Source organism: Cherax quadricarinatus, chromosome 36 (assembly GCF_038502225.1).
Source record: "Cherax quadricarinatus isolate ZL_2023a chromosome 36, ASM3850222v1, whole genome shotgun sequence".
Lineage (NCBI taxonomy): Eukaryota > Metazoa > Arthropoda > Malacostraca > Decapoda > Parastacidae > Cherax > Cherax quadricarinatus.
The window spans coordinates 23,578,433-23,602,204 of record NC_091327.1 but is presented as its reverse complement, the minus strand read 5'-3'; the positions used below and the strand labels follow the sequence as shown (position 1 = coordinate 23,602,204).

At 42.6% G+C, this 23,772-nt stretch overlaps 1 protein-coding gene across 1 annotated transcript; it reads left to right on the top strand.

Annotated features, from left to right (window-relative positions):
• The first annotated feature begins 6,590 nt into the window (after nt 1–6,590).
• Nucleotides 6,591–13,458, top strand: LOC128691371 (tubulin alpha-3 chain-like). The gene is made up of 3 exons (XM_053780208.2): nt 6,591–6,729; nt 10,684–10,906; nt 12,086–13,458. Exons 1-3 carry the CDS (start codon nt 6,727–6,729, stop codon nt 13,207–13,209), a joined length of 1,350 nt encoding a protein of 449 aa, XP_053636183.1. The 5' UTR covers nt 6,591–6,726; the 3' UTR covers nt 13,210–13,458.
• The last annotated feature ends 10,314 nt before the right edge of the window (nt 13,459–23,772 follow it).

The window sequence follows — 23,772 nt, the reverse complement described above, 5'->3', positions numbered from 1 at the left end:
CAACTGAACCGCGGGACACCCCTTCTATTCTTGACATCATACAACCACCATAAAAAATAACAGTGAATAGGAAATAGAAAATAATTACAGAAAATCTCCCAGCCAGACTGAAAGCTGCCTCATCTATTCCCCTCTCCTTAGGGGCAGAGTTTACCTGGAGTTTACCTGGAGAGAGTTCCGGGGGTCAATGCCCCCGCGGCCCGGTCTGTGACCAGGCCTCCTGGTGGATCAGAGCCTGATCAACCAGGCTGTTACTGCTGGCTGCACGCAAACCAACGTACGAGCCACAGCCCGGCTGATCAGGAACCGACTTTAGGTGCTTGTCCAGTGCCAGCTTGAAGACTGCCAGGGGTCTGTTGGTAATCCCCCTTATGTATGCTGGGAGGCAGTTGAACAGTCTCGGGCCCCTGACACTTATTGTATGGTCTCTTAACGTGCTAGTGACACCCCTGCTTTTCATTGGGGGGATGTTGCATCGTCTGCCAAGTCTTTTGCTTTCGTAGTGAGTGATTTTCGTGTGCAAGTTCGGTACTAGTCCCTCTAGGATTTTCCAGGTGTATATAATCATGTATCTCTCCCGCCTGCATTCCAGGGAATACAGGTTCAGGAACCTCAAGCGCTTCCAGTAATTGAGGTGTTTTATCTCCGTTATGCGCACCGTGAAGGTTCTCTGTACATTTTCTAGGTCAGCAATTTCACCTGCCTTGAAAGGTGCTATTAGTGTGCAGCAATATTCCAGCCTAGATAGAACAAGTGACCTGAAGAGTGTCATCATGGGCTTGGCATCCCTCGTTTTGAAGGTTCTCATTATCCATCCTGTCATTTTTCTAGCAGATGCGATCGATACAATGTTATGGTCCTTGAAGGTGAGATCCTCCGACATGATCACTCCCAGGTCTTTGACGTTGGTGTTTCGCTCTATTTTGTGGCCAGAATTTGTTTTGTACTCTGATGAAGATTTAATTTCCTCGTGTTTACCATATCTGAGTAATTGAAATTTCTCATCGTTGAACTTCATATTGTTTTCTGCAGCCCACTGAAAGATTTGGTTGATGTCCGCCTGGAGCCTTGCAGTGTCTGCAATGGAAGACACTGTCATGCAGATTTGGGTGTCATCTGCAAAGGAAGACACAGTGCTGTGGCTGACATCCTTGTCTATGTCAGATATGAGGATGAGGAACAAGATGGGAGCGAGTACTGTGCCTTGTGGAACAGAGCTTTTCACCGTGCCTGCCTCGGACTTTACTCTGTTGACTACTACTCTCTGTGTTCTGTTAGTGAGGAAATTATAGATCCATCGACCGACTTTTCCTGTTATTCCTTTAGCACGCATTTTGTGCGCTATTACGCCATGGTCACACTTGTCGAAGGCTTTTGCAAAGTCTGTATATATTACATCTGCATTCTTTTTGTCTTCTAGTGCATCTAGGACCTTGTCATAGTGATCCAATAGTTGAGACAGACAGGAGCGACCTGTTCTAAACCCATGTTGCCCTGGGTTGTGTAACTGATGGGTTTCTAGATGGGTGGTGATCTTGCTTCTTAGGACTCTTTCAAAGATTTTTATGATATGGGATGTTAGTGCTATCGGTCTGTAGTTCTTTGCTGTTGCTTTACTGCCCCCTTTGTGGAGTGGGGCTATGTCTGTTGTTTTTAGTAACTGTGGGACGACCCCCGTGTCCATGCTCCTTCTCTATAGGAAGGTAAAGGCTCGTGATAGGGGCTTCTTGCAGTTCTTGATGAACACGGAGTTCCATGAGTCTGGCCCTGGGGCAGAGTGCATGGGCATGTCATTTATCGCCTGTTCGAAGTCATTTGGCATCAGGATAACATCAGATAGGCTTTTTTCAACAAGTCGGCCGTCTCCCACCGAGGCAGGGTGACCCAAAAAAGAAAGAAAATCCCCAAAAAGAAAATACTTTCATCATCATTCAACACTTTCACCACACTCGCACATTATCACTGTTTTTGCAGAGGTGCTCAGAATACAACAGTCTAGAAGCATACACATATAAAGATACACAACATATCCCTCCAAACTGCCAATATCCCAAACCCCTCCTTTAAAGTGCAGGCATTGTACTTCCCATTTCCAGGACTCAAGTCCGACTATATGAAAATAACCGGTTTCCCTGAATCCCTTCACTAAATATTACCCTGCTCACACTCCAACAGATCGTCAGGTCCCAAGTACCATTCGTCTCCATTCACTCCTATCTAACACGCTCACGCACGCTTGCTGGAAGTCCAAGCCCCTTACCCACAAAACCTCCTTTACCCCCTCTCTCCAACCCTTTCGAGGACGACCCCTACCCCGCCTTCCTTCCCCTATAGATTTATATGCTTTCCATGTCATTCTACTTTGATCCATTCTCTCTAAATGACCAAACCACCTCAACAACCCCTCTTCTGCCCTCTGACTAATACTTTTATTAACTCCACACCTTCTCCTAATTTCCACACTCCGAATTTTCTGCATAATATTTACACCACACATTGCCCTTAAACAGGACATCTCCACTGCCTCCAACCGTCTCCTCGCTGCTGCATTTACCACCCAAGCTTCACACCCATATAAGAGTGTTGGTACTACTATACTTTCATACATTCCCTTCTTTGCCTCCATAGATAACGTTTTTTTGACTCCACATATACCTCAACGCACCACTCACCTTTTTTCCCTCATCAATTCTATGATTAACCTCATCCTTCATAAATCCATCCGCCGACACGTCAACTCCCAAGTATCTGAAAACATTCACTTCTTCCATACTCCTCCTCCCCAATTTGATATCCAATTTTTCTTTATCTAAATCATTTGACACCCTCATCACCTTACTCTTTTCTATGTTCACTTTCAACTTTCTACCTTTACACACATTCCCAAACTCATCCACTAACCTTTGCAATTTTTCTTTAGAATCTCCCATAAGCACAGTATCATCAGCAAAAAGTAACTGTGTCAATTCCCATTTTGAATTTGATTCCCCATAATTTAATCCCACCCCTCTCCCAAACACCCTAGCATTTACTTCCTTAACAACCCCATCTATAAATATATTAAACAACCATGGTGACATTACACATCCCTGTCTAAGACCTACTTTTACCGGGAAATAGTCTCCCTCTCTTCTACACACCCTAACCTGAGCCTCACTATCTTCATAAAAACTCTTTACAGCATTTAATAACTTACCACCTATTCCATATACTTGCAACATCTGCCACATTGCTCCTCTATCCACTCTATCATATGCCTTTTCTAAATCCATAAATGCAATAAAAACTTCCCTACCTTTATCTAAATACTGTTCACATATATGCTTCAATGTAAACACTTGATCTACACATCCCCTACCCACTCTGAAACCTCCTTGCTCATCCGCAATCCTACATTCTGTCTTACCTCTAATTCTTTCAATTATAACCCTACCGTACACTTTTCCTGGTATACTCAGTAAGCTTATTCCTCTATAATTTTTACAGTCTCTTTTGTCCCCTTTCCCTTTATATAAAGGGACTATACATGCTCTCCGCCAATCCCTAGGTACCTTCCCCTCTTTCATACATTTATTGAACAAAAGTACCAACCACTCCAACACTATATCCCCCCCTGCTTTTAACATTTCTGTCATGATCCCATCAGTACCAGCTGCTTTACCCCCTTTCATTTTACGTAATGCCTCACGTACCTCCCCCACACTTACATTCTGCTCTTCTTCACTCCTAAAAGATGGTATACCTCCCTGACCAGTGCATGAAATTACTGCCTCTGTTTCTTCCTTAACATTTAAAAGTTCCTCAAAATATTCTCGCCATCTACCTAATACCTCCATCTCCCCATCTACTAACTCCCCTACTCTGTTTTTAACTGACAAATCCATATTTTCCCTTGGCTTTCTTAACTTGTTTAACTCACTCCAAAATTTTTTCTTATTTTCATTAAAATTTCTTGACAGTGCCTCTCCCACTCTATCATCTGCTCTCCTTTTGCACTCTCTCACCACTCTCTTTACCTTTCTTTTACTCTCCATATATTCTGCTCTTCTTATAACACTTCTGCTTTGTAAAAACCTCTCATAAGCTACCTTTTTCTCTTTTATCACACCCTTTACTTCATCATTCCACCAATCACTCCTCTTTCCTCCTGCACCCACCCTCCTATAACCACAAACTTCTGCCCCACATTCTAATACTGCATTTTTAAAACTATTCCAACCCTCTTCAACCCCCCCATTACTCATCTTTGCACTATCCCACCTTTCTGCCAATAGTCGCTTATATCTCGCCCGAACTTCCTCCTCCCTTAGTTTATACACTTTCACCTCCCTCTTACTTGTTGTTGTGTTAACCAAATTCTGTGGCTCTCTCATAAAAAATTCATTTTGATCTTTGACTCTTAGTCTGGTTAGTGGCTTGCTAAAAACTGAGTCATATTGGGACTTGAGTAGCTCACTTATTTCCTTGCTGTCATCTGTGTAGGACCCATCTTGTTTAAGTAAGTGTTGACATAACTATCATCTGTCTGTTGTAGTAAGTCCTGTGGTGTTGCCATCTACTGCTGCTGCTATACCTTCTAGGAAGTGCTTGATGGATGTTTCAAGACTTAATAATTTAAAGGCTTAGGGGATGTCAGCTGGTCATTTTATTCACAGTTGAGTGTATAACAGATGACTCCACATCCACACCTGTTGGATTTCATAACTCTGTGGACTAGTCTTTGATCCACACCTGAAATATAAGCATATGTTGTGTGTTAATCATATTTCTCATTGCTTCCTTCCAATAATTTGAATATCTGCACTCTCTGTGACACAGCATCCTATAGTGCATATCCACCCTGTGATATAGCCTAGACTTGGGCATAGTTGAGTAGCTGACTTATCATAGCTAGTTGTGTCAGTATAACCTTTATCTCATAGGAGCATGTTGAGGTACTGCAGGAGAGCCATGGAGACAGCCTCTGCTTGCAGGTTTCCATTTTTCTGATGCAGTTGCAAATCCAATTAATCATGCAGGAATTTCTTGACAGGGGTTGGGAAGGTGTCCACTTTAGGCATACCTTCCCAGAAAACCTGTACATTATCATTGCCCAAAGACTCTCCTGACCCAGCCCTTTCTCAGACCTGCTACCCAGTCCATGCTAAGAAACCCCTACCAAGCCCTTACCAAAAGACCCTCAACCTAGTTCCTATCCAGAGACCTCCAACTAAGCTTCTGCCCAGAGATAGTGAACCTCTTACTCAGTCCTTGTCCAGAGATAGTGAACCCCTTACTCAGTCCTTGCCCAGAGATAGTGAACCCCTTACTCAGTCCTTGCCCAGAGATAGTGAACCCCTTACTCAGTCCTTGTCCAGAGATAGTGAACCCTTTACTCAGTCCTTGCCCAGAGATAGTGAACCCCTTACTCAGTCCTTGCCCAGAGACTGTGAACCCATACTCAGTCCTTGCCCTTGACTCTTACCCTGCCCCTGCCACAGCACAAACATCCTACTCAGCTTCTGCCCACTCAGTGCAATCAAATTGCTCCAAAATACCTAATTACTGGTCCACATGAATCCATACCAACCTATTGCAACTGTAATGTTATGTAAATAATAAGGTGGATTTAATGATATTGGATGCATTACTCACAATGTTTCACTCACATTAGATATCTTTATTAATCACAGTTTCTTCCACACAGTCAATACCTTTATTATCCACAGCATTTTTCCCACACTGTATATCTATTAACCATAGTTTCACCACACAGTAGATACCTTTAGTATCCACACTATATATCTATTAACCATAGCTTCACCACACAGTAGATACCTTTAGTATCCACACTATATATCTATTAAACATAGTTTCACCACACAATAGATACCTTTAGTATCCACAACGTTTCTTCCACGCTAGTTACCTTTATCCCCAGCTTCTCCCACACAATGGGCACCTTCATCACCCACGTTTCTCCTACAGTGAACTTCTTTATTACCCATAGTGTTTCTCCCACACAGTGGATAACTTTATTACCCCACAACGTTTCTCCCACAGTGAATATCTTTACTGCCCATATTTCTCATACACGGGGTATCTTATTACCCACAGTGTTTCTCCCACACATCACCCCCTCAAGGAAGGTTCCTTGATGCTGGTGAGGGCCTCTTGATCTAGGGAATTGGATCTGTTCTCCAGTTCCCTGAATACCTTCCACATTCCCCCCTCAGGCGCTGTATAACCCTACGGGTTTAGCGCTTCTCCTTTATTATAATAAGTTTCTCTCACACAGTGGATACCTTTATTAACTACAACGTTTCCACCATACATCTGGCGAAATGTTAATGAAGATGTGTGCTGTATAGCCCTTGTGGCTTAGCGCTTCTTTTTGATTATAATGATAATAATAATGAAGATGTGTATTGAATATAAGTGTTAGTTACTGTAGCTCCACTATCTAGTTATAATCCTAAATAAATGTTTAAAAACAAATAGTAATAATAATAATACAACAACAACTACTACTACTAATAATAATTATTATTATTATAAATCAGGTGCCGTTTTAGAGGCATGATCTCTGGTCACTTGTATTGGCCAATCAGCGAACAGGAGGGTAGTGACGTCACGGCGACTAACGTTTAAGGCCCTGGTGGCCACGTTACGCGCAACTCTGCTAATATATCACCTCAGCCACTATTACTTTCTTATTGCTCCATCTTGCTCTTTCCTCTGGTGACAATGGTAGGTACTCCAAATTCTACTTGATGTAAAAGTATGAAACTGATCTTCGATGACTAAAATGGCGTTGGTTTCACGGGGAGGGGGGCATTGATGCAGGTGGGCTATTCTACCGAGGTATTAAGTCGGCATTAATGGCTAGCCTACCCTTCCTTGTATCAAACCTCAGCGCAGTATGACCTTGGCGGGTTTAGCACTAAGTGTTGATTGTAATAATATATCAAACCAGATTATCCCGATTTCCCAGGCATTATGACTTCATTGGCAATGTCACTTTTTTTTTAGTTATCGTAGGTAATTTTCACATATATTACTAGGTATAATAATTGTACTTATGTATACCTGTGCTTAAATAAACACCTATTTATTGCTTCCCTGTGAATAATAATGGACAACGCTCTTGATATGGCGGACAGGCTCTAGTGCTGGAATCCTGGGTACAGGAAAACAGCCTCAGGGATGCCAGGAAATATTCAGCCTCAAGGCGGTTAGAGAGTGGACTAACTTGCGTGAAGCATTCGAGGCATAATAGGACCCATTAAGCTAGGAGTGTTTAATGACCACCACACCAATTCAGTGGATGTTAGTCCCCAAAATTCGAGTTCTTAAACAATGTCATCTAGTACAGTGACTTATGGTGGCTATTGTCACGGCGTGCACTACATGATACAATTAGCTGTGGATTGTGTGCTGCTATCTAAGAACAACTGTCACAGTATTCATAACAGGGGACAAAAATTAGTTTCCCATTATGGTCCATGATTATATTATTGAGTGAGCTTAATATTTATGATGAATTTACCATCTTTGGTGGGTGTGCCGCTCTCACCTAGCGCGTACACAGTATACGTATCAACTTTTCTGTACTTGACTGTGTAGGCGAAACGTTTCACAATAAAGATACCTAACTGTTGCATATGTGTCTTACCTAACACACAGTATACGTCCCTGATCTAGTGTAAAAAAATGTTCCTGTAAATTTACTAGACTGTATAACCCAAATAATTTCCCTTATAATCATGTACAATGATATATTTAATCTACATTCATTATATAATCATTGAATCGGTTTTATTGTGTATATATTTAATATCCTTATATACGTACATACATATATTAAGTTAGGCTTAAGCACTGGATAACCATGGGCTTTCTACATGCATTATCAAGCGTCGCCCATTTCTGTACAAACAATGTATCATGTGGAAATAAATAATTTACAGAAGCACTCTACCCCAGCATTATTAGCTGAGCAAGTTATATAGTTTACCTGGAGAGAGTTCCGGGGGTCAACGCCCCCGCGGCCCGGTCTGTGACCAGGCCTCCTGGTGGATCAGAGCCTGATCAACCAGGCTAACACATACAAAAATATTTCCTCGTTCTCATAGTAGACAGAGATGTAAACCATAGCACCGTATCATCCTTTGCAGACGATACTAGGATCTGCATGAGTGTCATCCATTGAGGACACGGAAAATCTCCAAGAAGATATAAACCAAGTTTTCCGATAGGCAACGTAGAACAATATGATGTTCAATGAAGACAAACTCCAACTACTCCGTTATGGAAAACTGGAGGAAATAATAGCTAGGACTGAGTATACTATAAATTCAAATCACACAATAGAGCGGAAAAGCAATGTGAAGGACCTGGGAGTGGTATTGTCCGAAGATTTCGCCTTCAAGGACCACAACAATGCCACTATCACATCTGCGAGGAAACTGATAGAATGGATAATGAGAACATTCAAGACAAGAGATGCCAAGTCAATGATGATGCTTTTTAAATCACTTATCTTTAGGCTGGAATACTGCTGTTCATTAACATCCCCATTGAAGGCAGGTGAAATTGCAGATCTAGAGAATGTACAGAGAACCATTACTGCACGTATAAGTTCCATCAAACACCTTACCTACTGGGAACGCCTGGAAGCACTTGACTTGTACTCACTGGAGCGCAGGCGAGAGATATATCATAATCTACACCTGGAAGATTCTGGAGGGACTGGTCCCTTACCTGCACACAAATCACTCCCTACGAAAGCAAAAGACTTGGCAGGCGATGTAACATACCCCCTGTGAAAAGTAGGGGCGCCACTGGTACACAAAGAGAAAACAACAAGTGCCCAGGGCCGAAGACTTCAACAGCTTCCCACCAGCCATAAGGGGCATTACGGGAAGACCCCTGGTTGTCTTCAAGAGGGAACTGGGCAGATACCTAAAGTCAGTGCCAGATCAGCTGTGGTTCGTACATTCGGCCAGCAGTAACAGCCTCGTTGATCAGGTCCTGATCCACCAGGCGGTCTGGTCATGGACCGGGCCGCAGGGGCGTTGATCCCAGGAATGCCCTCCAGATACAACACTACCAGGAGAGTGAATCCATTTACAACCGACCACTTAGGAGGGGCCGTAAGCTAAGCCATAGAGGCCTAGCTTATGGCTAGGTAAGTACAATAATTAAGAAATTGTATGCCTGAATAAAGAAAATTTCTTGCAGAACTTCAGAATAATAATTGATGTGTAGTCTGACTTTTCCTCTCCATTCTTGGGTTAAACCTGACTGCTTCCCGTTCCACGAGGCGCTGCAAGACCTATGGGTTTAGCTCTTCCCCTAAATATAATAATTAATCAGTAGGCTAGACCAATATCAAGGACAAGATGTTTTACGGGGTGGATGCCCAAGGCTTCTGGGGTCTCTTGCCACTAAAACCTCATTTTTACATTTCATACCGGTGTTAATAACGTCAACCAGCCTTGTTTCTGTTCTTATGTTCTTAAATACGTAGTAGGGTGGCAGACAGCAGTCATCCAGGGAGGTACTACCGTCTTTACAAATGAGTGTGAAATGGAAACCTATTACCTGGCCTGGTGGCTAAAGCTTCCGCTTCACACTCGGAGGGCCCGGGTTCGATTCCCGGCGGGTGGAAACATTTCGACACGTTTCCTTACACCTGTTGTTCTGTTCACCTAGCAGCAAATAGGTACCTGGGGGACAAGATTAAGGACCCCAATGGAAATAAGCTAGACAGTCCTCGATGACACACTGACTTAATTGGGTTATCCTGAGTGGCTAACCCTCCGGGGTTAAAAATCCGAACGAAATCTTATCTTACATGTGGTTTCTGTACGATGACTTGAGAAAATGTCTTCTGATTGGCGTCAAACTGTCAACACTTGTGTATCCAACTCATTACGATTGTGACCAGATATAAACATGTATATAGTTCATTATCACTAACTTTTTCAACTATCAAAACTACAGTCCAGTTCCTGAACCCCATTATGTACCTCCGTAATCTTTTAACTACTGCCCACAGGATGGGTATGGGGTGTATAATAAAAATATTAAACTAAACTGAAATTTGCGTATTCCACGTATAAGTTTGAGAGTTTTATTATCGCTATATTATAGTAATTTTCTGAAAAAAAAAATGATCTCGGTAATAAGAATTGTAGTGTGCTGGGCAGCCTAATCAATACTAATTTTAAGTGAAATATTTAAAAATGATAATGTATGCCAGTTTAATATAATTTCCTACAATCAAGTCTATCATGGAAGTAAACAACCCACATGTCAGGTAATAAGAAATGGTTATCGTTACAGGTTATATTTGTGTATCAGTAATAGTACTAATTTCTCGTGTGTTTCTGCAGTATCTCCTCATTTATATTATTATTTTTAAACTCATTCTAAATAGTAATGAATTTCATTTTTCCTTGGAATATTAACAATCTAAACACGTTATACATAGGATATACACACCAGGAGGTGTATTTCTTTCGATATACTTTAATTCTTGTTATAGGGATTAAAGTATTGATTGGTGGTTAAAAAATCTTACGCGCACCCTTAATGACCGTAATGTAGTCTATAGGCTTACATTAAACCCCATTAATCAGCCAAACGATATAAATATTTCTAATTTTTATAAGTTATTTTTTTCCATCCCGTTTTCAGCGCGAGTGCTTGTCTATACATATTGGTCAAGCAGGATGCCAGATAGGGAATTCCTGCTGGGAGTTGTATTGTGTGGAACATGACATCACACCTGAAGGTGAGATAACCGTAGCACCAACAAACTTTCAAGGATTCTCGGCTCTCGACACATTCTTCATGGAAACATGCTCTGGGAAAGTTGTTCCCAGAGCACTATTCATAGATCTGGACCCTACTGTAATCGGTGTGTTAAATAATTTACTCTTGTGTTTTTTTTTTACTATTGCATTTTATTAAGACAATGTATTTTTGCATATTTTTCCAATATATACATTTTCTTAGCGTGCGTGTGCGCGCTCATATGCGTGCATATTATTATTAGTATTATACGCAAATAACCAGCACATAGGAGAGAGAAAAACTTATGAATTTTGACTACAAATGGTCCAAGTCGGACAGGAACGTTGTAGGCTTTGCTTTCTATGTGCGAGTTATTTGTGTATTGTTTCAGTCACGGTACTGTGATTTTTTTGCTCTTTATTAATGTTCACGAAATCGTAATAACACTTGCAAACAAATCACAGAACGGGTGAGATCGAACCCATGGCAAGCGAACGGGACTCGCAGCAGTGGTTTTAAGTTGGAAAAATTCAGATTCAGGAAGGATATAGGAAAGCACTGGTTTGGTAATAGTTTTGGATGAGTGGAACAAACTCCCGAGTACCGTCAAAGAAGCTAAGACGTGTAGTTTTAAAAATAGGTTAGATAAATACTTGAGTGGGTGTGAATTGGGACCTGACTAGCTTCTGCTACTAGGTCAGATGCCGTGCTCCTTCCTTGAGTGAATGTGACCTAACCCACCAGCTTGGGCTGGTGGGGGACTTTGACCTGCCTCGCATGGGCCAGTAGGCCTGTTGCAGTGTTCTTTCTTATGTTCTTATGTTAAAACCTACAGCTGGCAGTACACTGGCTTGCAAGTCTTAGTCACTTGCCATGCATTCGAGCTCCACATTTTATTTTGTTATTTTATAATAATAATAATTATTATTATCATTATTATTATTATTATTATTTGTTGTAGTAGTAATTAACAGCATTATGTTTGAAATATACCCAGTTGTATTTTAACCTTAGAAGTAAAAATCATTGGTACACGCTTGGATCGTCAACATTTTGAGACTTAATCTGTTACATCACGTGCAAACTTCCTATAGCGGTTTAGCGGATGATTGTGTGCAAGTGGGAAGCTGAGGAATTATACAATCTCAAGTGCAAATGGTTTTGGTAGCTTTTGCATAGCACAACTTGCTGTACACCAGTGATCATACTAAATTCACATATGCAGATTTTTCTTATTGCATAGGTTATTACGGTTAATAATATTGATATTTTTAATTAAAAATTAATAACTTCTTTTTCTCAGACCAAATTCGTAAAGGCCCATACCATAAACTATATCACCCAGAACTACTGATCTCCGGGAAGGAAGACGCAGCAAACAACTATGCCCGTGGCCACTATACGGTAGGCAAGGAAATTATTGACGTGGTTCTTGACCATATCCGAAAGATGGCGGACAACACCGATGGTCTCCAGGGCTTCCTAGTTTCCCATTCATTTGGTGGTGGCACAGGATCAGGATTCACTGCCTTACTAATGGAGAGATTATCAGTGGAATATGGCAATAAGAGTAAGCTGGAATTTGCAATTTACCCTTCACCCCGTATTGCTACTGCAGTTGTGGAGCCTTACAACTCCATATTAACAACACACACTACTCTTGAACATACAGATTGTGCGTTCATAATTGACAATGAAGCTGTTTATGACATCTGCCATAGAAAATTAGGGGTCGATCGCCCTACATATAACAACCTGAACCGTCTTGTTAGCCAGGTTGTTTCTTCTATCACAGCTTCACTCCGTTTTCCAGGTTCTCTTAACGTAGACTTAGCTGAATTTCAGACCAACTTAGTGCCCTATCCAAGGATTCATTTTCCACTGGTCACTTATGCGCCCATAGCTTCTGTAGAGAACGCATATCACGAACAAATGTCTGTTTCCCAGATCACCAATGCTTGTTTTGACCCTACCAACCAGATGGTCATGTGTGACCCGCGAAATGGAAAGTATGTGGCATGCTGTCTTCTCTACCGGGGTGATGTAGTGCCTACGGATGTTCATGCAGCTATTGATGCTGTCAAGAGAAATCGGTTCATTCAGTTTGTTGAATGGTGTCCAACAGGTTTCAAGGTTGGAATGAATTCCAAGCCTCCTGCAGTAGTCCCATGTGGGGATCTTGCAAAAGTATGTCGTGCACTGTGTGGGCTTTCCAATACAACAGCAATCATTGAGGCTTGGGCTCGTCTAAATTATAAGTTCGACTTGATGCATTCAAAACGAGCCTTTGTTCATTGGTATGTTGGAGAGGGAATGGAAGAGGTTGAGTTCAAAGAAGCTCGTGAAGATCTAGCAGCACTTGAGAAAGATTATGAAGAAATTGCCGGGGATGGTGATGATGATAGTGGTGATGAAAGTAAGTTTTAAAGTCTTGAACTATAATAAAAATGGTTTACACTGTAGTTAATCTAAACACTTAAATGTTAGATTTGTTTTGAAAGGAATTTTGACTTCATCATTCAATTAATCATATATGAAAACAAGACATTGCTTTAAGGATTTGGAAAATTTTATGCATTGAAATTTCAAATTATGTCCAAAATATTTTTCCTTGTGAAAATATAGCTTGCTCATGTTATTAACATGTGAATAAAAATAAACTGAAATCTTGTAAAACAGACTATTTTATTCTAAATATGTCCAACCTTGAGGTCGTGGTATCATAACTTTAAAATAACTTAAAATTGATAACTGTCGTGTCAGTTTGTTTAGGACTATCATTAATTTTTTTTTTTTTTTTAATTGTAATTTTTAACATCAAACTTTTGGTGCAGTCATTAGCTACTCTTGATTCTCTGCATTTTTTTTTACTCTGTGAATATTTTAAAACCCCTTAACACAATTATGTACATCCTTTACTTGTTCCATTATGTAGATGATGTTTTATTATCTGATCTTCGGTCTTTTGATTTGAATAACCGGAAAGGTGGGCAGATGAATGTTTAATTTCCTAACAAAAAGAACCCAAAGAGTAATAGTAAACAGAGAGCAGAGGATGCCACATTAAAAAGCTATATTCCTCAAGGTACGGTATTCGTCTCATTCTTTCTTATTCTCATATCCGATAGACAGGGATATGAACCACACTCATCTAGTTGTGGTTCCAGGGGTCGAGTCACAGCTCCTGGTCCCGCCTCTTCAGTTGCCGCTACTAGGTCACTTCCTGCTCCATGAGTGCACGACAAACTCAAATCAATAGTGTGGAAGACCAATGTGAGAGACTTGTAATAACAATGTCAAGACGATCTCGCATTCAAGGACCCCCCTCAAAGGAGGCTCCTTGATGCTGGTGAGGGGCTCTTGATCTGGGGAATTGGATCTGTGCTCCAGTTCCCAGAATTGAGCCTGAATACCTTCCACCCCCTCCCCTCATACGCTGTATAATCCTATGGGTTGAGCGCTCCCCAATGATTATAATAATAATCGCATTCAAGGAGCACAACAGTGCTATCGCAACTACAAAGAAAATGTGATGAATGGTTTTGAAAACCGACAAGTTGAAGAATTGAGACACTTAGGCAACATATGGAATCTTTATTGAAGAAACGTTTTTCCAATCAGTGGCTTCATCAGTCCATTACAAAGCAGGAAGGTATAAGGAGAGGAGGAGTTTGAGGTAATCAGTCCCTCACCCTGGCAATGACGTTCAGTCCATCACTCTTGTATGAATTACAGTATAGGGCCAGAGAGGTGGCTTATATACTGCAGTCAGGTGAGTAGAAGCAGGAGGAGGCGGGATCACAATTGGACCATCCACTAGTGTAAGTAGGTATTCGTCCAAAAGTTGGGCAAGTGTTGAAGAATTCTTTGTATCAAGATTCCACAATGTTGCGGTGTCTGACAGATGTGATGAATGGTTTTGAAAACCGACTAGTTGAAGAATTGAGACACTTATGCAACATATGGGAATCTTTATTAAAGAAACGTGGGATCTTGATACAAAGAATTCTTCAACACTTGTCCAACCTTTGGACGAAGACCTACTTACACTAGTGGATGGTACCACTGTGATCCCGCCTCCTGCTTCGATTCACCTGACTGCAGTATATAAGCCACCTCTCTGGCCATATGATGTACTTCCTACAAGTGATGGACTGAACACATCGATGCCAGGCTGAAGGACTGATTACCTATCGCAACTACAAAGACGAAAAGCTCTGTTCCAAAGGTGAAAAGCTCTGTTCCACAAGGCACAGTACTCGCTCCCATCTTGTTCCTCATCCTCATATCCGACATAGACAAGGATGTCAGCCACAGCACCGTGTCTTCCTTTGCAGATGACACCCGAATCTGCATGACAGTGTCTTCCATTGCAGACACTGCAAGGCTCCAGGCGGACATCAACCAAATCTTTCAGTGGGCTGCAGAAAACAATATGAAGTTCAACGATGAGAAATTTCAATTACTCAGATATGGTAAACATGAGGAAATTAAATCTTCATCAGAGTACAAAACAAATTCTGGCCACAAAATAGAGCGAAACACCAACGTCAAAGACCTGGGAGTGATCATGTCGGAGGATCTCACCTTCAAGGACCATAACATTGTATCAATCGCATCTGCTAGAAAAATGACAGGATGGATAATGAGAACCTTCAAAACTAGGGAGGCCAAGCCCATGATGACACTCTTCAGGTCACTTGTTCTATCTAGGCTGGAATATTGCTGCACACTAACAGCACCTTTCAAGGCAGGTGACATTGCCGACCTAGAAAATGTACAGAGAACTTTCACGGCGCGCATAACGGAGATAAAACACCTCAATTACTGGGAGCGCTTGAGGTTCCTAAACCTGTATTCCCTGGAACGCAGGAGGGAGAGATACATGATTATATACACCTGGAAAATCCTAGAGGGACTAGTACCGAACTTGCACACGAAAATCACTCACTACGAAAGCAAAAGACTTGGCAGACGATGCACCATCCCCCCAATGAAAAGCAGGGGTGTCACTAGCACGTTAAGAGACCATACAATAAGTGTCAGGGGCCCGAGACTGTTCAACTGCCTCCCAGCACACATAAGGGGGATTACCAACAGACCCCTGGCAGTCTTCAAGCTGGCACTGGACAAGCACCTAAAGTCAGTTCCTGATCAGCCGGGCTATGGCTCGTACGTTGGTTTGCGTGCAGCCAGCAGCAACAGCCTGGTTGATCAGGCTCTGATCCACCAGGAGGCCTGGTCACAAACCGGGCCGCGGGGGCGTTGACCCCCGGAACTCTCTCTCCAGGTAAACCTCAAACTCCTCCCCTTATACCTTCTTGCTTTGTATTGGACTGATGAAGCCACTGTGTGGTGAAACGATACTTCAACAAAGATTCCCATATGTTGCATAAGTGTCTCAATTCTACAAAGAAAATGATGGGTTGAATAACTAGAACTTTCAAAACAAGAGAGGCCAAGCCAGTAATGATATTCTTCCGATCACTTGTCCTCTCTCGGCTGGAATATTGCTGTATACTTATAGACCCCTTCAAGATGGGCGAAACTACATAACTAGAGAATGTATAAAGAACCTTTATAGCTCGCACAAAAACAAATAAGCACCTAAATTACGGGAAGCCTTTGAAGTCCTTCAAACTGTACTCCTTTGCAGATGACCCGAATTAGCATGAGTGTCCTCCAGTGAAGACACCGCAAGACTCCAGGCGGACATCAACCAAATCTTTAAATGGGCTGCAGAAAACAATATGAAGTTCAATGATGAGAAATTTCAATTACTCCGATATGGAAAACGTGAAGAAAGTAATAATTAAAACTACATCGGGGTATAAAACAAATTCCAACTATACAATTGAGCGAAAAACTAACGTAAAAGACCTGGGAGTGATCATGTCAGAGGATCTCACTTTCAAAGACTATAACATTGTTTCAATCGCATCTGCTAAAAGAATGACAGGATGGATAATAAGAACCTTCAAAACTAGGGATGCCAAACACATGATGACACTCTTCAGGTCACTTGTTTTATCTAGACTGGAATATTGCTGTGCACTAACAGCACCTTTCAAGGCAGGTGAAATTTGCTGACCTAGAGAGTGTACAGAGAATCTTCACAGCACATAACTGCGATAAAACACCTCAATTACTGGGAACGCTTAAGTTCCTCAACCTGTACTCCCTCGAACGCAGGAGGGAGAGATACATGATTATATACACCCGTAAAATCCTAGAGGGATTAGTACCAAACTTGCACACGAAAATCACTCCGTATGAAAGCAAAAAGACTCAGCAGACAGTGCAACATCCCCCTAATGAAAAGTAGGGGCGCCACTAGTACGATAAGAGACAACACAGTTAGTGTCAGGGGCCCAAAACTGTTCAGCTGCCTTCCAGCATACAAGAAGGCACTGGACAGGCACCTAAAGTCAGTACCTGACCAGCCGGGCTGTGGTTCGTACCCCTCAGGGAAGGTTCCTTGATGTTGGTGAGGGGCTTTTGATTTAGGGAATTGGATCTGTGCTCCAGTTCCCCGAATTAAGCCTGAATGCCTTCCACATCCCCCCAGGCGCTGTATAATCCTACAGGTTTAGCGCTTCCCCCTTGATTATAATAATGTGATTCGTACGTCGGGTTGCGTGCGGCCAGCAGTAACAGCCTGGTTGATCAGACCCTGATCCACCATGAGGCCTGGTCACAGACTGGGCAACGGGGGCGTTGACCCCCGAAACCCTCTCCAGGTATACTCCAGGGATGTCATGAAATATTTCTTCAGCTTCTGAGTGAACAAAAAGTGACCTGAGCGAAGAAGTGCTAGACGTGGACTGGATATGTAACTTAAACAATAGGTATATAATAAATAAATAATAGTAATGAGTGACCCTGGTAGCAGCAAGTTAACAAGCAAGGCCACAAGCTGAAAATGGATTTCTGCAACCACAAACAGGTTAGTAGTCTAGCACATTTATCCGTTTTTTCGGGCAAAGCACCCTAGTCTGCGGTAGGCAACCGACTCCAGAGTTGTGGCCATAGTGTATGTACCACTCTTCGAACTGTCACTATTTTCCCCAGCAACATCAATATTTAAAACAAGGAGCTTCAGCCGCTCATGGCAGTGTGGGCGTCTTAATCTCCCCTTCCCTGAACATTAAGAATAAGAAGTTTATTTTGACATGATACATGGTTGTACAGAAGAATATAATGCCAAAAGCCCCTTTGTATGCACAGCATTTCGGGCAAACTTAAAAATTAAATTAAGATTAGGAAGGCAATAACATTTCATATGGTCATTAGATAAATTACAGTGAGTACGAGAGATTTGAATATTCTATTAGGTATTTCTACATGGCTTTGATAAGTTTAGTAGAGAATAGTTACAATATTGAGTTAGTTTATAAAGATTACAGTATTACAATAGAACAATTTGAAACAATTTACAGTATGATGTATTACAATTTAGTACCATTTAAAACAATGAAACTTAGACATCCTAATTTTGAAGTAGTAAGTGGTTGAGCAATCCTCAGCACAATATGAGTAGCTTTTGAGTAACTGGTAGGTATTAGGTACGGTTTGTCTGGTTAAATTTGGGTGATGAGGTGATTTCTTAGCAGGGACTGATTCCTCTGCAGAGTAGTTGGTTGAGATACAAAAGTACACATAGGTACAATTATAATGCATAATAACATGCGTAAATTACCTACAGTAACCCATTAGTATTATTATAATTATGGGGAGCGCTAAACTCATAGGATTATACAGCGCATGTGGGGGGTGGTGGAAGGCATTCAGGCTCAGTTCAGGGAACTGGGGCACAGATCCAATTCCCTAGATCAAGAGTCCCTCATTAGCTTCAAGGAATCTCCATTGAGGGGACAGAGTAACCCAAAATTGTCAGACAGTGACATATTTCCACTAGGATCCTTGAAGTGCCGCACCGCCGCGCTAGTGTGGGTGTATGATCCACTTAATATTTGTATTTATAACTCATTACAATTGTGACCAGGTGTGGACGTATCAGTGATTCATTACTTTGTAATTTGCTCATGACTGTAACCGTGTATAGGAGTGAAGCTGATTCATTACCTCTGTAACTTGCCATGATTGTGACCAGATCTACCTGGAGTTCATTACCTTTGTAACTAGTTCAGCTATCATAACTTTGGGGTCCAGTCACTGGACCCATTATGTACCTTTGTAGTCTTTTGACTACCGCCCACAGGATGGGTATGGGGTGCATAATAAAGATATTAAACTAAAGTGTGTGTGTACTCACCTAATTGTACTCACCTAATTGTGGTTGCAGGGGTCGATACTCAGCTCCTGGCCCCGCCTCTTCACTGATCGCTACTGGATCCTCTCTCTCTCTGCTTCCTGAGCTTTGTCATACCTCTTCTTAAAACTATGTATGGTTCCTGCCTCCACTACTTCACTTGCTAGGCTATTCCACTTGCTGACAACTCTATGACTGAAGAAATACTTCCTAACGTCCCTGTGACTCGTCTGAGTCTTCAGCTTCCAGTTGTGACCCCTTGTCCCTGTGTCCCCTCTCTGGAACATCCTATCTCTGTCCACCTTGTCTATTCCCCGCAGTATCTTGTATGTCATTATCATGTCTCCCCTGACCCTTCTGTCCTCCAGTGTCGTCAGTCCGATTTCCCTTAACCTTTCCTCGTACGACATTCCCTTGAGCTCTGGGACTAGCCTTGTTGCAAACCTTTGTACTTTCTCTAACTTCTTGACGTGCTTGACCAGGTGTGGGTTCCAGATTGGTGCTGCATACTCCAGTATGGGCCTAACATACACAGTGTACAGTGTCTTGAACGATTCCTTATTAAGGTATCGGAACGCTATTCTCAGGTTTGCCAGGCGCCCATATGCTGCAGCGGTTATTTGGTTGATGTGTGCCTCCGGTGATGTGCTCGGTGTTATGGTCACCCCAAGGTCTTTCTCCCTGAGTGAGGTCTGTAGTCTTTGTCCACCTAGCCTATACTCTGTCTGCGGTCTTCTTTGCCCCTCCCCAATCTTCATGACTTTGCATTTGGCTGGATTGAATTCGAGAAGCCAGTTACTGGACCACATGTCCAGCCTCTCCAGGTCTCTTTGCAGTCCTGCCTCATCCTCGTCCGATTTAATTCTTCTCATCAACTTCACGTCATCTGTGAACAGGGACACTTCAGAGTCTATTCCTTCCATCATGTCGTTCACATATATCAAAAATAGCACTGGTCCTAGGACTGACACCTGTGGGACCCCGCTCGTAACAGGCGCCCACTGTGATACCTCTTCACGTACCATGACTCGTTGCTGTCTCCTTGTCAGGTATTCCCTTATCCATTGCAGTGCCCTTCCTTTTACGTGTGCCTGATCCTCCAGCTTCTGCACTAATCTCTTGTGGGGAACTGTGTCAAAGGCCTTCCTGCAGTCTAGGAAAACGCAATCTACCCACCCCTCTCTCTCGTGTCTTACTTCTGTTACCTTGTCATAAAACTCCAGGAGGTTTGTGATACAAGATTTGCCTTCCATGAACCCATGCTGGTTTTCATTTATAATCTTGTTCCTTTCCAGGTGTTCGACCACTCTCCTCCTGATAATCTTCTCCATGACTTTGCACACAATACATGTCAGAGACACAGGTCTGTAGTTTAGTGCCTCGTTTCTGTTTCCTTTCTTAAATATGGGGACTACATTAGCTGTCTTCCATTTCTCAGGTAGTTGCCCAGTTTCAAGGGATGTGTTGAAGATTGTGGTTAGAGGCACACACAGCATCTCTGCTCCTTCTCTAAGGACCCATGGGGAGATGTTGTCCGGTCCCATCGCCTTTGAGGTGTCAAGGTCACTTAAGAGCTTCTTCACCTCCTCCTCAGTTGTTCGTATGTCATCCAACACTTGTTGGTATATTCCCTCTTGATGTTCCCTTCTGTGCTGTCTTCCCACAGCCCTTCCTGTCTCTACTGTAAAAACTTCCTTAAATCTCCTGTTCAGCTCCTCACATACCTCCTGATCATTTCTTGTGAGTTCACCACCTTCTGTCCTTAATCTGATTACCTGGTCTTTGACTGTTGTCTTCCTCCTGATGTGGCTATACAACAGTTTCGGGTCAGTTTTGATTCTCGATGCTATGTCATTTTCATACTGTCGCTGGGCCTCCCTCCTTACCTGTGCATACTCATTCCTGGCTCTGCGACTGATCTCCCTATTTTCGTGTGTTCTCTTCCTTCTGTACTTTTTCCATTCTCTATTGCACTTTGTTTTTGCCTCCTTACACCGTCGGGTAAACCAGGGGCTCGTTCTGGTCTTCCCGTTGTTACTGTTGCCCTTGGGAATGAACCTTTCCACTGCCTCCTTGCATTTTGTTGCTACATATTCCATCATTTTATTTACTGGCTTTCCTGCCAGTTCTCTGTCCCACTGGACCTCCCGCAGGAAGTTCTTCAACCCTATGTAGTCCCCTCTTTTATAGTCAGGCTTTTCCCATTCTACTCCTGTTATTCTCTCCACTTGCAGCTCTACTATGTATTCAAAGCACAGAACCACGTGGTCGCTAGCTCCTAGGGGACTCTCATACTTGATGTCCTCAATGTCTGAGCTGCCCAGGGTGAACACAAGGTCCAATCTTGCTGGTTCATCCTCCCCTCTCACTCTGGTAGTGTCCTTAACATGTTGGTGCATGAGGTTTTCCAGCACCACGTCCAACATCCTGGCTCTCCATGTTTCGGGACCCCCATGTGGCTCCAGGTTTTCCCAGTCAATCTCCCTGTGGTTGAAATCCCCCATAACCAGCATCTTTGCTCTGCTGGAGTGAGCTCTTCTTGCCACCTCAGCAAGTGTGTCCACCATTGCTCTGTTGCTCTCTTCATATTCCTCTCTTGGCTTCCTGCAGTTCTGTGGTGGATTATACATCACTGCAATGACCACTTTGTGTTCCCCAGACTGAAGTGTACCTGCTATGTAGTCTCTTTCTCCCGTCTCATCTATTCCTTCCATTTTCTCGAATTTCCATCTGTTTTTTACGAGCAGAGCAACCCCACCTCCCCCCCTGCCCCTTCTATCTTTCCTCATGATCTGGTATCCTGGTGGGAAGATTGCATCTGTTATTGTCTCCATGAATTTTGTTTCTGTAACTGCTATGATGTCTGGGGACTTCTCATTGATTCTTTCTTGCCATTCCTCATGTTTATTCGTTAATCCATCTGCATTTGTGTACCAAACCTTCAACTTCTGTTCTAATACTGTAACTGTGGTGCGGGGGGTGGAAACAGAGGGATCGGTGTGTGATGGTTGGTTTGGATTGTTCAGTTGCCTTGGGGGTGTCGTGGCTGGAGTCCTTCTGCAGGTGTTTCTGGGGGGTGCGCTTGTCCTTCCATTTGATCCTGGGTTATTCTGCTCTCCTTTTTCATTTCCTCCCATTTCTCCTTTCGTTTTTGTACTCTCTCTTTCATTGTCTTCCTTTCGTCCTGTGTTCTGTCTCGGTCGAGGTACACACTCCGGAACTCCTGCTTGCCTCTCAGCCGTGCTTTCTCCTGCAGGATCATGGTTCGGGTTGATTCTACCTTGAAAATTACTTTGAGAGGCCGATTCCTTTTCTTTGTGAACCACCCAATTCTCCGAAAATTTGCCACCTGGGTCATGTCCCCCTCGCCTATCACCTTCATGATATCTTCAATCGCTTTTTTCTCCTCCTGCTTTCTTTCATCATAAGTTTCCCCTTTAGCTTCGTCTAGTGTGTGTGTGTGTGTGTGTGTGTGTGTGTGTGTGTGTGTGTGTGTGTGTGTGTGTGTGTGTGTGTGTGTGTGTGTGTGTGTGGTGTGTGTGTGTGTATGTGACTCAACAATCAATATTTGCACCAATAACTTATTACAGTTGTGACCGGGTGTGGAAGTGTGAATTGCTCATTACTCTACAATTTGTTCATGATTGTAGCCATGTATAAACGTAAGTAACCATTCTACAGAATTCATTACCTTTGTAACTTGTGAGCTCATTACCTTTGTACCTAGTTCAGCTATCAAAACTTCGGGGGCCCAGTCCCTGGACCCATTACGTACCTCTGTAATCTGTAAATACCTTTGTAACTTGTCATGATTGTGACCAGACCTACCTGGAGTTCATTACCTTTGTAAATTGTGAGTTCATTACCTTTGTAAATTGTGAGTTCATTACCTTTGTAAATTGTGAGTTCATTACCTTTGTAAATTGTGAGTTCATTACCTCTGTAACTTGCTCAGCTATCAAAACTTTGGAGTCCAGTCCCTGGACCAATTATGTACCTCTGTACTCTTTTGACTACCGCCCACAGGATGGGTATGGGGTGCATAATAAACATATTAAACTAAACTAAACTGGAGAAAGCCGTTTGTTGACTTAGTGGAGGGTGAGCATCTGCTTCTGCCGTGATTTATGCTTGGGATTCACCTAATCTAATTGGGAACCGTTATTTAGTTTTTTTTTCTCAAAATCAAAAGATAATGCCCAGTTTTGGGAATTATCTTTTCCAAAATTTTAATGTATGGCCCAATACGGCGTTAGGACTTCTGTGCCAGCCTTCGTCGGGTGAGGACGCCTCTCTCGCTTGAGTGACAAATTTCCCCCGTTTTCTCTGGGACGCTTGTCCTCATCTATTTTGCCCACCGGGCACTCTACAGGAGGGGCATTTGTTCATCGGCTTACTTTTAGCCAGCTCCATTTTTTCCGCTCTGCGGAAAATTCTTTATCGGTCTTTGGTGGGAAGCCGGTTACTGAACTCAGGTGGGAGTGTAGGCGTCCCGCCCTGATGGGGTTTGGCAAGGGGTCCACCGGATCTAATTGGAAACTTCAAGTTTCTATCTCTATTTACAAAGGAACTTTTGTTCCTTTTCTCTCATCGCCCAGCCTTGGGCAATAATTTTTCCTCGTACCATCCAGAAACCGGGTTCGATACGGCTTACGCTGTCAGTGGCCCTGATAAACCCAATAAGGAAGTTTAGTTTAATAACTTTATTATGCACCACA

Coding starts and splice junctions, on each gene's coding strand:
- LOC128691371 (XM_053780208.2), top strand. Junction 10,907..12,085: donor TCTGGACCCTACTGTAATCG/GTGTGTTAAATA, acceptor TCTTTTTCTCAG/ACCAAATTCGTAAAGGCCCA.